Source organism: Sinocyclocheilus rhinocerous, unplaced genomic scaffold (genome assembly GCF_001515625.1).
Source record: "Sinocyclocheilus rhinocerous isolate Xijiao unplaced genomic scaffold, SAMN03320098_v1.1 scaffold77, whole genome shotgun sequence".
In the NCBI taxonomy this organism is placed as follows: Eukaryota; Metazoa; Chordata; class Actinopteri; order Cypriniformes; family Cyprinidae; genus Sinocyclocheilus; species Sinocyclocheilus rhinocerous.
The window spans coordinates 1,540,411-1,554,934 of NW_015635045.1; the positions used below are offsets into that span (position 1 = coordinate 1,540,411).

A 14,524-nucleotide genomic window follows, 5' to 3' on the forward strand; every position below is an offset into this window, starting at 1 on the left:
GGCCAATCATAACGCACTGGATAGCTGGCCAATCACATCACACCTCCCTTTTTCAGACCGATGAGCTTTGTAAAAATCGACGAGTTTCAGAAAGGCGGGGCATAGAGGAGAAACAATAATGTACAGTATGTGGAAAATAATGTGTTTTTGAACCTTAAACTGCATAAACACATTTCATTACACCAAATACACAAAATTATATTCTTTTTAGCAACATCATATGACCCCTTTAAACTTTCTAGCCATCAAAGAATCCTGAAAAAAAATGTAGCACAGTTCCAAAAAAACTGTTTTCAACACTGATTAGCATATTAGAATGATTTCTGAATGTACTGATTTTGGAGTAATGGAGTAATGGATATTGAAAATTCAGCTTTACTAACACAGTAATGTATGACCTTTTAACATATAGTAAAACAGAAATTATTTTGATCAAATAAAGAGCAAGAGACTTCTTTAAAAACATTTTTAAAAATTATCTTTCAGACCCCAAACTTTTGAATGTTCTTTGTATATGTGTTTGTGTGCTTTGTGCGATTCTTACCAGAATGGAGTCCAATGCGGATTTTGACTTTGACGTCAGGCATGTGCCTCATTTGAAATGTTCCGATGCAGTGCAGAATGTCCAGAGACATGTTGGCCATTTCTGCTGCGTGACGGTTACCGTTACGGTTTGGAACCCCTGATGCCACCATGTACGCATCACCAATAGTCTCTACCTGTTGATATGTATCACATAAAATGTTTCTTGCAAAATGCAAAACTGTTTGTATGCGCTATATTATCTCAAATGGTGTAATATTACATAAGTCATTTATTGTGTTCATTTATTCACAAGATAAAAATCTTTAAAAGAATGTCTCATCAAATGATTCACTCTAAGATCACTCTGAAAAGTTGTCATTGGATGTGTTAGCCTTTCAAACGTTACTAAAATGTACCATTTAGATACTAATATGTACAATTTAGGTAAATGCAACTTTACTGCACAAATATGAACCTTTAATGCTAAGGCACAAAGGTGTACCTTTTGAAAGGGTACCACCCAGTGACAGCTTTTGTAGCTTTTTTTCTGAGATCAGCATTGATCATAAAAGAACCTACTCAATTTCCACAACAGTAAAAAAGAAAGATAAAATAAAGCTTATGCAAACCTTGTAGACATCATGGATCGCAATGATTCCATCAAAAAGTATGTAGAGGTCATTAAGCAGATCGACCACTTCGATAGGTTCACTCAGAGCAGAGATGGTGGTAAAGCCCACAATATCACTGAAATACAGCGTGACATCTGAAAAGTGCTCCGGCTTCACTGGCTTCCCTGTCTTTAATGCCAAGGCCACAGATCTGAAAGACAGAATGGCATTATAACAAACAAAAGAAATGTGAAAAGCAATCTAAACATCTGAAGTAGAACTCACTTGGGCAGCATCTGGGCTAGAAGAGCATCTGTTTTCTGACGCTCTACCTCTAGTTCTTCAGTCCTCTCTCGGATCAGATCCTCCAGGTTTGAGGAGTACTGCTCCAGCATCCTTAACATTGAGTCAATTATATTTGTCTTCTTTCCTTTATATATAGTGTGTGTGTGTGTGTGTGTGTGTAAAGTGATGTGTAGCAGTGTGAAGATCTTCAGACACACGTCTCGTGTATGTGTGTGTGTGCTTGAGAGAGAGAAAGAGAGTGCACCTGTCTGAAGATCTCCTCAAACGTGGGTCTCTTGTCAGGCTCCTCACTCCAGGCCTGCTTCATGATCTGAATCACCTCCAGCGGCGCTTCATCCACAGACACAGTGGGTCGGCACAGCGGTGGAGGACAGCGCACCTTATCTATGATTTCTGCACACGGAGATACACAACTTGAGCATTCACGACTTAGAACACTGTATCCATATCTGAATTGCTCCAAACCAACTCCATTAAATCATTGCCACCTTTAGTTTTTCCATTGACTAGGTGAAAACCCGAATGGTATGTGAGAGTGTCTAACCTTCAGGAGGCATATCCAACATGCAAAAGGGCGCACAGCGAGAGATCACCTCCTGCATGATAATAGAAAATCTGTATACATCAGCTGCATACGTCCCCATCTTCTTCAGTTTAGGATCCCGCAGGATCTCTGGAGCTGTCCAGAATTGATCTGTACCAAAGATACAGAGATCAGAGGCGATCAGAAATACTGAATATATAAAGAAAAAAAAGCAAGAGGAGATGATGAGAACTTCTATGTCATGTTTCTCATCTCATGATTTAGCAATTTGCACATATATTACACGTACCCTCTGGTGTGGTGTCCTCCAGGATGACGTTTTGACAGTTGATGATTTCACTGAAGCCATAATCCGTAACCTTTAGAACAAACCGACCATCTACCACACAGTTCCTTGATTTCAGGTGTCCATGAATAATCCCACGATTATGCAAGTACTTCATTCCCTGACAGGGAAAGATTAAAAAAAGGCCTTAGAAGGAAAGTGACAGAGAAGTATGAGGAGATGGGAGCAGGTGACATCTTTGACAGTTTATTAGTGAACAGCAAGTCATTCTTTACCACATTTTCATCCATATCTTCATCTTCTTACTGAGCTGTTATTACTTATCCGTTCATCTATGCATTCATTCAGCCCTAAATTCCTCACCCTGATCAGGTCAAGGAGAAGAGAAGATTTGAACATCCAGTCCAGTCTCATTTCCTCGTTGTTGAGCAGGTCTTCCAGGCTGCCTCTGGTGCAATGCTCCGTAACAATGCCAAATATGCCAGTATCCAAGAACAGACCCAGAAACAGGTTCAGATTCTCATGATGCATGTCTCTCAGCTAGAAAGAGAGAAGAGGAGGACAAGCAGAAGCAACAACAAGAAGAAAAAGAGGCGCAGAAGACAGGATGGGAAGGTGAGTGTAGTGTTCAGTTTTTTGTTTCAGAACTTGGCCACAACTTGTAAGCTAAACAATGAATTATTAACTTTCATTCACTTCATTCACTTCTCTCTTACCTTGATAAAGATGGCCTGAGTACTGTCACTGATTTCTGAAACAGAATCTCCACAGGGGCATTTCTTCAGCCAGACCCAGTCACCCTGACAGCACAGAATAATACAATTGAACACATCTCCACAGGCTCACACTGAATCTGATGAACTTGTTTTTCAACGTTTCCACACCGAATTTTATGCATTTAAATAAGATAAATTGTTTAAATAGAGTTTAGAGTATTGCACATTTATTCATACTTTTGTTTTATTGAATATGTAGAATTTTGTGAAAGTTCTGCAGAGCTTTCTGCTAATTCTGTACAGTATTAATACTTTTCCATAACAACTGATGTACAAACAATAGCTGTATGTTGTTCATATTAATATACAGGCTACTTTATACTGTACTACTCTAATTTGACTGTTAGTATATTTTGCCTGCAGTGATGAACAGGTTTTTAAAAGCTGAAAAATTAGCTTTTGTTTTTATTAGTGAGCGTGGAGCGAGAAATGGAAAACCTAATGGAAGCTTGTTTTCTCCATTGAATAAAAAATAAAAAAGGTAATTGCAACTTTGTATCTCACAGTTCAGAGTTTATGTCTCACAATTCAGACTTTATTTTGCGAGATATAAACTTGCAATTCTGAGAAAAAAAGTCGGAATTTCAAGATGTTTTCTAAAACTGAGTTTAGAACTGGCAATTGTGTGATATATACTCGCAATTCTGAGGAGAATTATACAGATTGTGAATTATAAACTTGCAAAATTGCAAAAAAAAAAAAAAGAACAAGCCAGAATTGTGAGATGAAAAGTTGCAATTACCTTTTTTCAATTTTTTATCTTGCACAGACTTTTCTTTTATCTTGCAATTCATTGGTGGAGAAAAATTATACAGAAACTAACTGGTTGAATTTTGTCTGAAACGTTACTTCCTATGGAAGCTTGTTTTCTCCATTGAATAAAAAATAAAAAAGGTAATTGCAACTTTGTATCTCACAGTTCAGAGTTTATGTCTCACAATTCAGACTTTTTTTTGCAATTCTGAGAAAAAAAGTCGGAATTTCAAGATGTTTTCTAAAACTGAGTTTAGAACTGGCAATTGTGTGATATATACTCGCAATTCTGAGGAGAATTATACAGATTGTGAATTATAAACTTGCAAAATTGCAAAAAAAAAAAAAAAAGAACAAGCCAGAATTGTGAGATGAAAAGTTGCAATTACCTTTTTTCAATTTTTTATCTTGCACAGACTTTTCTTTTATCTTGCAATTCATTGGTGGAGAAAAATTATACAGAAACTAACTGGTTGAATTTTGTCTGAAACGTTACTTCCTATTAACTTATTGTTTATTTAATTGTTTTATAAGAGCAATACCACACTTGGAATCATGCTTTTGTACTGAGTATCAGCACAATACTGAATACCAGACTGTTTTCACCTTCTGGTATTCAGTACAAATTCACACTTTTCTTTGTGTGATATTGCTTCATATAGTAGTACCAAAACACTATGCTAACAAGTAACAACCAGTGTTGGGGAAAGTTACTTTTAAAAGTAATGCATTACAATATTGCGTTACTCCATAAAAAAGTAACTAATTACGTTACTTAGTTACTTTTTATGGAAAGTAATGCGTTACGTTACTTTTGCGTTACTTTTTAAATCTGAACTGGGCTTGCTTATTTGTTTTTAAAATAAAAAAGTTCTATTTTTGGCAAATATAAAAGCCTTTTCACACCAAAAGTGAAGTGAATAAGTCTCAGGCTGAAGGGAAAGTAATTTTACGTCTGTACAGTAGAATGCAGAAGAAGCAATTTCAACACACTTCAGCAATAAAAAAAACACACAAATGTTTGTCTAGGTAATGCGTTACCCCGAACACTGCTAACAACTTACCAAAGTGTATCTATGTCTGTACACAAAAAAGCACAAATTTCACACACCTCAAATACAGCAACGTTGGACGTTTCAGGAGTTGACGCAATGTAACTCCGTCCTGAAACTGAGTGGCAAGGGGCTTTACCATCTAGTTGACTCTTCACCATGCTCTACAGAAAGAATGGAGAGAAATGGAGAACGTGAGAGACATAGACAAACATCTGAGTAAGAGCGAGAGTGAGAGAGTAAGTTCTATAAAGAGACTCATTCCTGTCCTATTTAGTATCATCACACTTGCAGCAGATCACACAACTAAAATTATATTCAATTCATTTAAATTATTACCATACTCTCCTCATTCAGCTTCTACAGAGACAGAGAGAGAGAGAGAGAGTGAAATGGACAGTGAGAGAGACACAGATAAAGTCTATGAGCAAGACAGAGAGAGATAGCATTTATGACTGACCCTCCTGCTGAGTGTGGTGTTGATGAAGACCAAGTCATCCAGTGTCAGTATTATCTTAGTGGGGCTTCCATTTCCTCCTCCACCAAATGCTCCTAATATCCCCATCCCGTGTTTCCTGAATACATACACAGATATGCTTATTTGTTTATCAGTAATACAATAAACATATTCAATACAAGGTGGTTTGTTGCGACTCAACCAATTCAATTCATACCTTAAATGGAGAAATAATACACCTGCTCCACTTATAAACACACAGAACAAGAGAAGAAGGAGGAAAATGGTCACTCCATCCAAGCCTGCAATGAAAGGAAAAGAACGACAGACAGAATCAGTGGTGAAATATATTGTAGCTAATAAAATGTATGTGGTACAAGAATTTTTGCTTTCTCACCTCCACTACAAGGGACATAAGGACTGAACCAACAGTTTGAGTCAGTGCTCGGAGACGCTCCAGCAAAATGAATCGATTTCCCCAGGTACTTCAACCCTCCATATTTCCCATATGTGTGCGATGCTTCCAGGGCGTGCGTGCGGTGTAGGCTGGACCCAGAGCCATCTGAATCCAGGACAGCGTAGCAGGCCTGCATTCCTTCTCCATCGGTACCTGCCGATATCCGCTGGTTAAAGCCATTGAATTCAAATCCGCCGTCATTTTTAACCAGTGTATCTCCCGATACCCAGCGCCCTCCACTCGCAACTCGGCTCTGCTCTGCAGCCTTGGCTGTATAATAGAGCATGTTATAGATGGTCCCAAAGAATGGAGAAACCTGCCAAGAAAAACAAAATCCTCAAAAATGGAAAAAAAAACATTATGAATCTTAATGGGATTTTAAGCTATTTCTCATACTAAGAAAATGTAATCAAATAATAAAAGTTTTAGTAGGTTTTTTTAGTAGTAGTTTTAGTTGTGGCCTAATGTTTAAAGAGTTGGACTTGTAACCCGAAGTTCGTGGGTTCGAGTCTCAGTACCAGCAGGAATTGTACACTGTAAAAAAAAATCCGTAAAATTTACAGTAAAAACTGGCAGCTGTGGTTGCCGGAATTTTACCGTAAAAAATACGGTAGCAACGTTTTAGGTTTTACGGTTTTAACTTAAATTTATAGTTAAATACCGTAATTTCATTAACTGATATAATGTTAATATACCAACCTCCAATACATGTAATGTCCAATACAGTTTTTCACCGTATATAGTAGGGGAATTTACTGTTAACCATTTAACAGGTTTTTACTGTAGCATTTTAACAGTCTTTTACCATTAAATTCACGTCATTTTTTACAGTGTAGGTGGGGGGAGTAAATCTGCAGCTCTCTCTTCCACCTTCAATATCCATGACTCAGGTGTACTTGAGCAGGGCACTGAACCCCCAATTGCTCCCAGGGTGCCGCAGCAAAAAATGGCTGCCCACTGCTCCAGGTGTGTGTTCACGGTGTGTGTGTGTGTGTGTTCACTACTCACTGCTGAGTGTGTGCACTTGAATGGGTTAAATGCAGAGCACAAATTTCTACTGTGACAAAGATGTTTTCTACATAGCTTTTCCTATCCCCATCCATGTATTTCTAGTTTAAAATGATACCTAGTTGTAAACACTAAGACAAGTTCAGACCGATTACAGTTACCTCTTCAGGTGGTGTGCTGGTACGTATGTCATAGGATTCCTGTGCTGCGCTAAAGGCCTCATAGAAGTTTTGTTCCCCTTGGTCCATGGTTATTGTCAGGACCCCATCATATGCTTGTCGCAGTTTGGTGTCATTGGTCAGGATTGGATAGTTCACATTTTTATATGGCAGTGAATACAGGAGGGTGTCATATGGAATGAAGATGTACCCTCGGTCAGTCATTCTCATGTCCAATGCTGTGGTTAGCAACTGATACTGTTCCTCTCCACCAATCAGAACAGAGTGCATGCACATGATGACAACTGCACACAGAAAAAGAAGAGGGAGGAATAAGAAAGTGGGAATGTGCAAAGAGGACTGAGGAATAAATAAAATGATTAATAATTATTAAAACACAATGAGAGATATTACACAAATAGATATAACAAATTAATATTTATAAAGTCCCTGCCCTAATTTGGATATCACTCTCATGGAAAAGGACACTAAAATTGCATTTACAATTTTTTAATTATTTAAATAAAATTAAATATTTAATTAAAAATAATTAAGTATAAAAATAAGTATAATTTAAAAATTATTTAAATGAATTACTATAGATTACATTCTCAAACAGTAATTATAGATTTAATTATAATTTAATCTCAGTATACCTAAGGATGTAGAAGCAGATCATATTAACTGAAACCACTAACCACTGTAGTCGTCTTTTTTAATTCTAATTTTTGTTAAATTAAAGCCTTAAATATCAAAATTCTTCACCAGTTTCAGTGCTGCTGAGCATTTTAAATTAATATTTAAATTTTTAAACATAATTCAAACATAACTGCACTGTAAAAAATGGCCGTGAATTTAACAGTAAATGACTGTAAAAATGCTACAGTAAAAACCTGTTAAATGGTTAACGGTAAGTTCCCCTACTATATACAGTGAATAACTGTATTGGGCATTACATGTAATTTTATGGTAGTATACTGTTTTTGGAATTGAAAAAGAACATGAATAACAGTAAAGAATAGTGAATAACCGTAAATTGACATTCCCAGAATTCCCTGCGTTACATTTCCAATTTGATGGGTTTTTTTTGTTAAAATAACTTTCTTCTTAGTTTTTTTCTTATCAGTTGTGTACATTAGGGTTTATTGCATTATTTCAGTTTCATGTGTGTTACCATGATGGTGTTTAGTGTTTGTGTGAATGACACTGTGCACCTTCTATATATGTTATTATCTAAAAGTGATTGTGATGGGCTTTGGTTCATCATGTGACTTTCTCATCACCACCTGCATTTGGTGGTCATCATTGTATTACAAAGGTACAAAACAGATTTCAGTACGTCAATAGGTTGGTATATTAACATTATATCAGTTAATGAAATTACGGTATTTAAATGTAAATTTAAGTTAAATCCATAAAACCTAAAATGTTGCTACCGTATTTTTTACGGTAAAATTCTGGCAACCACAGCTGCTGTTTTTATACCATACATTTTACGGATTTTTTTTTACAGTGTGATAGAACTCACCCCTCACTCGATCGGTCTCCCGTATTGTCTTTAAGGCTTGCCGTGGCCCTTCCTTGTTCATTTCCATGGTAACAACCACACCTACTGGCAGACCAAGGGCACGCAGAGAAGCTGCCAGTTCATGCCCAGTCGCTTCCCACATGTCGTTCTCCGCTGTTATAATCCCAACATGTGCCCAGCGGAAAAAGCGCAGCACGGAGAAAAGCACACGAGAAGACAACGGGAGCGGCCGCAGGAAGGTGGAATACATTCCCTCATCCATGTCAGCCTTCAGACAAGCCCAGGACAGGATGCCCTTGTTCCAATTCTTTGCCAGCAGCGCAGCAGCAGTGCAGTAGCCAGGGTTTGCCGGTCCAAGAAAGGCCGAACCATAGCCCTCCAGCTCAGCAAAGCGTGCCAGGGCTTTCGAGCTGGAGCAATCCTCATTAATTAGTGTGTAATCATACCAGTAGCCCTTGTTGAGGTCGGGGTCTTTGTTTATTCGGCTCATGGCTAACCGTGCAGCCAAATCTGGCAGGGCTTTGGAGTACATGGTGTCACATGCCCACGGTCCTACAATGGCGATTTTGAAGGTGGTGCCCCAGGTCTCACAGGGCAAGTATGATAGCATGACTAGAGGAAGGAGAAAACAGTTGCCCCACCAGCTGTGGCTGCGTAGCACTGGGGTCGAGGACACAGGACACAATGAGCCATCAGGTTTTTTCGCTTTTTGCTTTGAGGTTTGTTTTCGTCGTCTCTTTCCAGCACTAGACTGTGGCCATTGTGGGTGGTGGGCCTGGCGAAGAAAGCTAGAGTTTCTGTGGTCATCCATTTTATTTTTGTTTTACTATTAATTGTCTGGGACAATAAAAAGCAGGTGGCACTGAGAGGTGTTGTGCTGTATTGTGTGAATATTTGGTTAGCGACAGTATAAAGGCTGATAAAAAACACCCAAAACACCCAGCTCTCGATTTGGGTTCTACCCACTGAGGGGAACTAGCCCAAAACTATTGCACAATAACCAGCCATCACTGTCTGTTTTAGAGATGGAGAGGAAAAGAGGGGAAAAAGAAAAGGGATGAAAACAGAACAGATAAAGACAAAGTTAGGATTTTTATATGGGAATATTAATACACAATACATTGCATCTCTTTTTACCGTAGTTTACTATATGCAGTAGTGATGTGAGAGTGTAACATTGGCTCAAACATCAGCATCAGGGTCATATAACTGATTATGGTACCAAGGTCAATAGATTTATACTGCATTTCAAAAGTCAGTAAGATTTTTTAAACTATTTTTTTCTTTAATACTTAATACATTTTAATATTTTAATTCAGTGAGGATGCATTCAATTGAACCAAAGTGACAATAAAGACATTTACATTATTACAAAAAAGTATATTTAGAAAAATAATATTCATAAAATAATCGTAAAAAAAATAAGTTTAATGGTTCCCACAAAAATATTCATTAACACAACTGTTTTCAACTTTGATAACAATAAAAAATGTTTCTTGAGCAGTAAATCAGCATGTTAAAATGATTTCTGGGGGAGCATGTGACACTGAAGACTGGAGTAATGGCTTCTGAAAATTCAACTTTGTCATCACAGGAATAAATTATATTTTAAAATGAATCAAAATAGAAAACAGTTATTTTAAATTGTAAAAATATTTCACAATATACAGTTTTTACTCAAATAAATTCAGCCTTGATGAGCATAACAAAATTCTTTCAAAAACATCATAAAATCTTACCAACCCCAAACTTTCAAATAGCAGTGTAATTAAAGATAAATAAATAAATAAAATGAATGAGTAGATCTGTTTTTCCTATGTTGTACAGAAAAATACAGAAGCCCATTTCTGCCTCAGAGTAAAAAGTATTAGGACTTTATTTCTCCTAATTGTGACTGTACATCTTACATTGTGACTTAAATTCTTATTTTAAACTTTATCTCACAGTTATCTTATTTTTTTACTCTGAGGCAGATTATATGATTAACAGATAAAATATATTTATATTTTCGTATTTGTTTATTTTAATAAAATAATATATGTTTTCTTTAATAGAATGACATCTATTACTTCTTTAAGAGGCAATCCTCAATTAAATAATTAAATGTTGTTTGCTAATAAGAGTTTTGTTCTTCAACCCTCTTACCATCCTGTCCTTCCCACTGTGATCCTAGACCTAAAATATCTAACTGCAGGCCTGGTCACCTGACTCATGTGCCATCGGTGTTTAAAGGTGGAGCTGGGGTGAAGTGTCACACGACTTGTACCAGGCTGTCTGCCCATTCCTCCCTCCCTCTATCCCTCTATCCATTGCTCAGCAAGCAGCAAGCAGATTACAATTAAAGAGCTCTGCCTTCATTAGCCCTGGCCATAATAACTGCCAAATAACGTGAGGCTTAATCAATCTTAATCTTAATCAACCTTATCTCTTTACACCATCATCACTCTACTGACCTGTCAAAAGCCTTTTGTTCTTTAATGTTTTTCTGTGTTCTCCACCCTCTAATTCATGTCTTTATCATTCTGTCTAAATTCTGTATAAATGTCCTGTCTACCCCTCACTTCTTAACCACTAGGTCTGGCTTACTCTCATTCTTTGGACTTTTAGCCAGCTCTGAAATAACTCAGGATTACAGAGGATTGCACGGGACCTTGCTGTCAGACTCACGCTACACCTTTGTTTGAGAGCCTTACTGTCTGCAATATTAGAGAACTGTCACACCACACAGCCCCCCATTTACTCAGTCAGTTTTTATGTACGACATTACAGCACAATGGTTTCATCAGCTAAAGGAATTTCACAATCTGTGTAAATATTTAATTTGTACCGTTGTGTATGAAATGTGCTATATAAATAAGATTGCCTTGCCTTGCCTTGCCTTGTAGTACTTAAATATGTAAATCTAGTAATACAGCTGCTGTGATACGACAATACGGTTATATCAGCTGCCATACAAGCTCTCCAGATATTCCTCACTACTAAAAAGATTACTAATAAGTGTTTTAGATTAAGTTAAATTTTTTAAAAGTATGTTATATAAATGTGCCAGTGTTAGTTGATCGTTTGTTGCTTGAAATGACTGCTTGAATTTCATGACCTGATCTTGGATCACATTTTGTTTCAATCAAGTTATTGTAACTTTGTGATGTCACATTATTTTACCATTAACACTAAAGACCACTAAACTGGCAATTTTTTGGGCATTACAGTAAATGGACAATACTATTTCAATAATATTTCTTTATCGACAAAGACCCATATATTTGAATGTTAGTGAATGTATCCCTCAGGGAAGTCCTATTCCTCTAAGCCTCAGGGACTACTCTAGCAAATTCAATATTGAAAACTACTCTTACCCTTAATAAAGAATTGTTAGTAAAAGAGCAAAAGATCGGCTAACCTGGTAAGTGTGGCTAATTGAGAGCCATGGTGAGTACTCGTCCCATTAGAACACAGAGAGTCTGAGAAGATCCAGAGGGGGACCAGAACAGCACTTCCAGGGAGGAAATAGTAATAAGAAATAACAAATTCCAAATTAAAAATGTAAAAGTCCAGATCGAAGGTGGGGAAAAGACAGATATTCCATGTCAAAATAGATGGAAAAGCTTTTTTTTTTTAAAGTCCTTTGTCTTATCGTCTTTGGAAAAAATAGTATAAAAAATGTAGATGTAGAAATCCACCTTTCTCTTTTTAAAATGGAGAGTTGATCTTTGGTTTGTGGTCCCTGGAGGCTGGAGGCCCTCTATTTGACTGAGTCCTGACCCAATCTGGAGAGCCTAATGGGGGAAGCCACTGGAACAAGAGCCTCTCTGAGTCCTGGGTCTTACTGAGAATAGGCAGATTTACAAAGAGAGAGAGACAGCAAGAGATAAGGAACGAGCAGAGGAGAAAGGAGGGGCAGGCCGGGAATCCAGGCAGTGACTTCTTAACCCTCTTTAGCCTATAATCCACACGTACATGGCAAAAGGCATTGTCTCTCCTCAGTGTGCATATGAGCTTGTGGTCCAGTAACATTCAAGATACTGACTTACAATTTAAAGTAGAAATAATAACAACACTTCAACACTGACAATTTTTAATTAACTTTAATTCATTAATTTTAATTATTTGTAACCAATTTTAGTGTTTCTAGTCTAACTGTAAATGGAAGTTTTAGGCAGACTGTTTCATGTTTAATGTAATCCCATGATGAATATTACAATAGATAGGTTGTATGATGGTTTCTAATTAAACTGAGGATTTGATCCCGCTGTCTGTGTGGGATCAGCAGTGAGCCATCAAACGTTACAGATTGTACAAGTAACACTTTATTTTAGGGTGTCTGTTACACGTTACAAGTACTTACCATTATAAAAACAATAAACTATGCATAATTACATGCAAGTAACCCTAAGACAAACCCTAATCCTAACCCTAATAGTAAATTCATGTAGTTAATTATTATTACTCACTTAAATATGTAATTACACTGTAACAAGGAAACCTTAAAATAAAGTGTAACCATTGTACCTGTACTGTCCCGCTCCGTCTTGTTGCCTCAGGTGCACTCTGTAATTTTTGTTTATGTTGCACTGGTCAATATGGCAGTCGTCGTGGATACCTAAAATGGCTGTACAACTCACAGTCAGCCTTGATTAATGAAAGTGAAAGATAATAGTAACAGTCCTCATTTCACATTAAAAAATCCCAAGTGTCAATGTGTCCCTCTTTCTTTTCTGCTCCTCCTCCCTACTTCTTGATCTTTCTTGAGTTTATAAACTTGGCTAGTAGGCCTATAGCTCCCAACATGTGAAAGGAGATTTGAGTTCCCAGGATGCCCTAAGCCACCATACCTCTTTGTTCATTGTGACACTGTGTCCAATAGCACAAGCCAATCGCACTCTTCTTAGAGTTTGTTTTGACATAAAAGCTACATTTCAGTCTGATATTTGCAGTCAGACATAGATGCGCTTAAAGCAGCACTATGCCCACTTTTCCGGGTGTGTGTTCACGGTGTGTGTGTGTGTGTTCACTGCTGTGCTTCTGGAGAAAATTGGAACGAAAGGCTACAGGGTTACCAAGCTGTTATTACAAGAAGCAGCATTCAAAATAATGAAATGAAAGGATGGAGGTATATGAAACAAGAGAGAGGGGGCTGTGAGAGATCATTCAAGCACTTGTGGCGCGGCAAGAGCTCTAGGTCAAAACCTGTTAAGATTATGTCCCGATTATATCCTCCAGCAGTCCTCCAGGACTGGAGCAGTGCTCAGACTTTTATACAAATGTAGGCCCTATACAAACTAACTTATGCAAATCAGTTTGACCAAAATTTTAAATATTCATTTGTAAAATAGAAATGGGTATAAATTATTTAACAAATAGACACATAAGAGTGGCTGATGGTGATTACAATTTGATGATCACAATAATCACCATAATTAGTCCCATTAAGAGAATTCTTTTGGAATTATCTAAAAAAGATTCATGGAAAGAATTAATGTTTAACTTGATGTTGATGCTCATAAAACAGGTGCAAAATGGAAAGAGGAAAATTGATTTTACAAAAAAAAAGTTAACTCCTAAAAGCCTCAGAAACATGTATTTACAATAAATATATATAGACTCTCACTCTCTCATACAATCTGTATATACTGTTCAGAATTTTGGGGTCAGTAAGATGCTTTTAAAATAAATTAATACTTTTATTCAGCAAGAATGCATGAAGTTGATCAAAAGTTAATGCTGTATGACAGCATTTTGGTCAAATGCTTTTGAATTTTAGCACCAAATTAGCATATTATGACTTCTGATTTTTGTAGGATCATGTGACACTAGACCGGAGTATATAATGACTGCTAAAAATTCAGCTTTGCAGGAATAAATTGCATTTTAAAATATATTAAATTAGAAAACAGTATTTTAAATTGTGATAATATTTTACAATAGTATTGCTTTCATTGCATTTATTTAATTTAATGTATTTAATTTAATAAATGCAGCATTGGTCAGCATATGAGACTTCTTTCTTTTCAAAAACATAAAAAAAAGAATGGTGCGTAATGGTGTTATGCACCATATTCTTTT

The 14,524-nt window shown here is 36.8% G+C and overlaps 1 protein-coding gene across 1 annotated transcript in view; it reads right to left on the minus strand.

Annotated features, from left to right (window-relative positions):
• LOC107746397 (retinal guanylyl cyclase 2) overlaps positions 1-12,345 on the minus strand; it is an 18,104-nt gene extending 5,759 nt beyond the window's left edge. Inside the window, 17 exon segments of the mRNA XM_074560202.1 lie at positions 545-719; positions 1,155-1,347; positions 1,422-1,571; positions 1,673-1,835; positions 1,987-2,136; positions 2,276-2,432; positions 2,636-2,812; positions 2,989-3,072; positions 4,913-5,017; positions 5,193-5,213; positions 5,314-5,428; positions 5,528-5,612; positions 5,708-6,083; positions 6,937-7,238; positions 8,462-9,475; positions 11,862-11,954; positions 12,142-12,345. Coding sequence (XP_074416303.1) covers positions 545-719; positions 1,155-1,347; positions 1,422-1,571; positions 1,673-1,835; positions 1,987-2,136; positions 2,276-2,432; positions 2,636-2,812; positions 2,989-3,072; positions 4,913-5,017; positions 5,193-5,213; positions 5,314-5,428; positions 5,528-5,612; positions 5,708-6,083; positions 6,937-7,238; positions 8,462-9,272 — 3,064 coding nt within the window. The 5' untranslated portion in view covers positions 9,273-9,475; positions 11,862-11,954; positions 12,142-12,345.
• Positions 12,346-14,524: the final 2,179 nt, after the last annotated feature.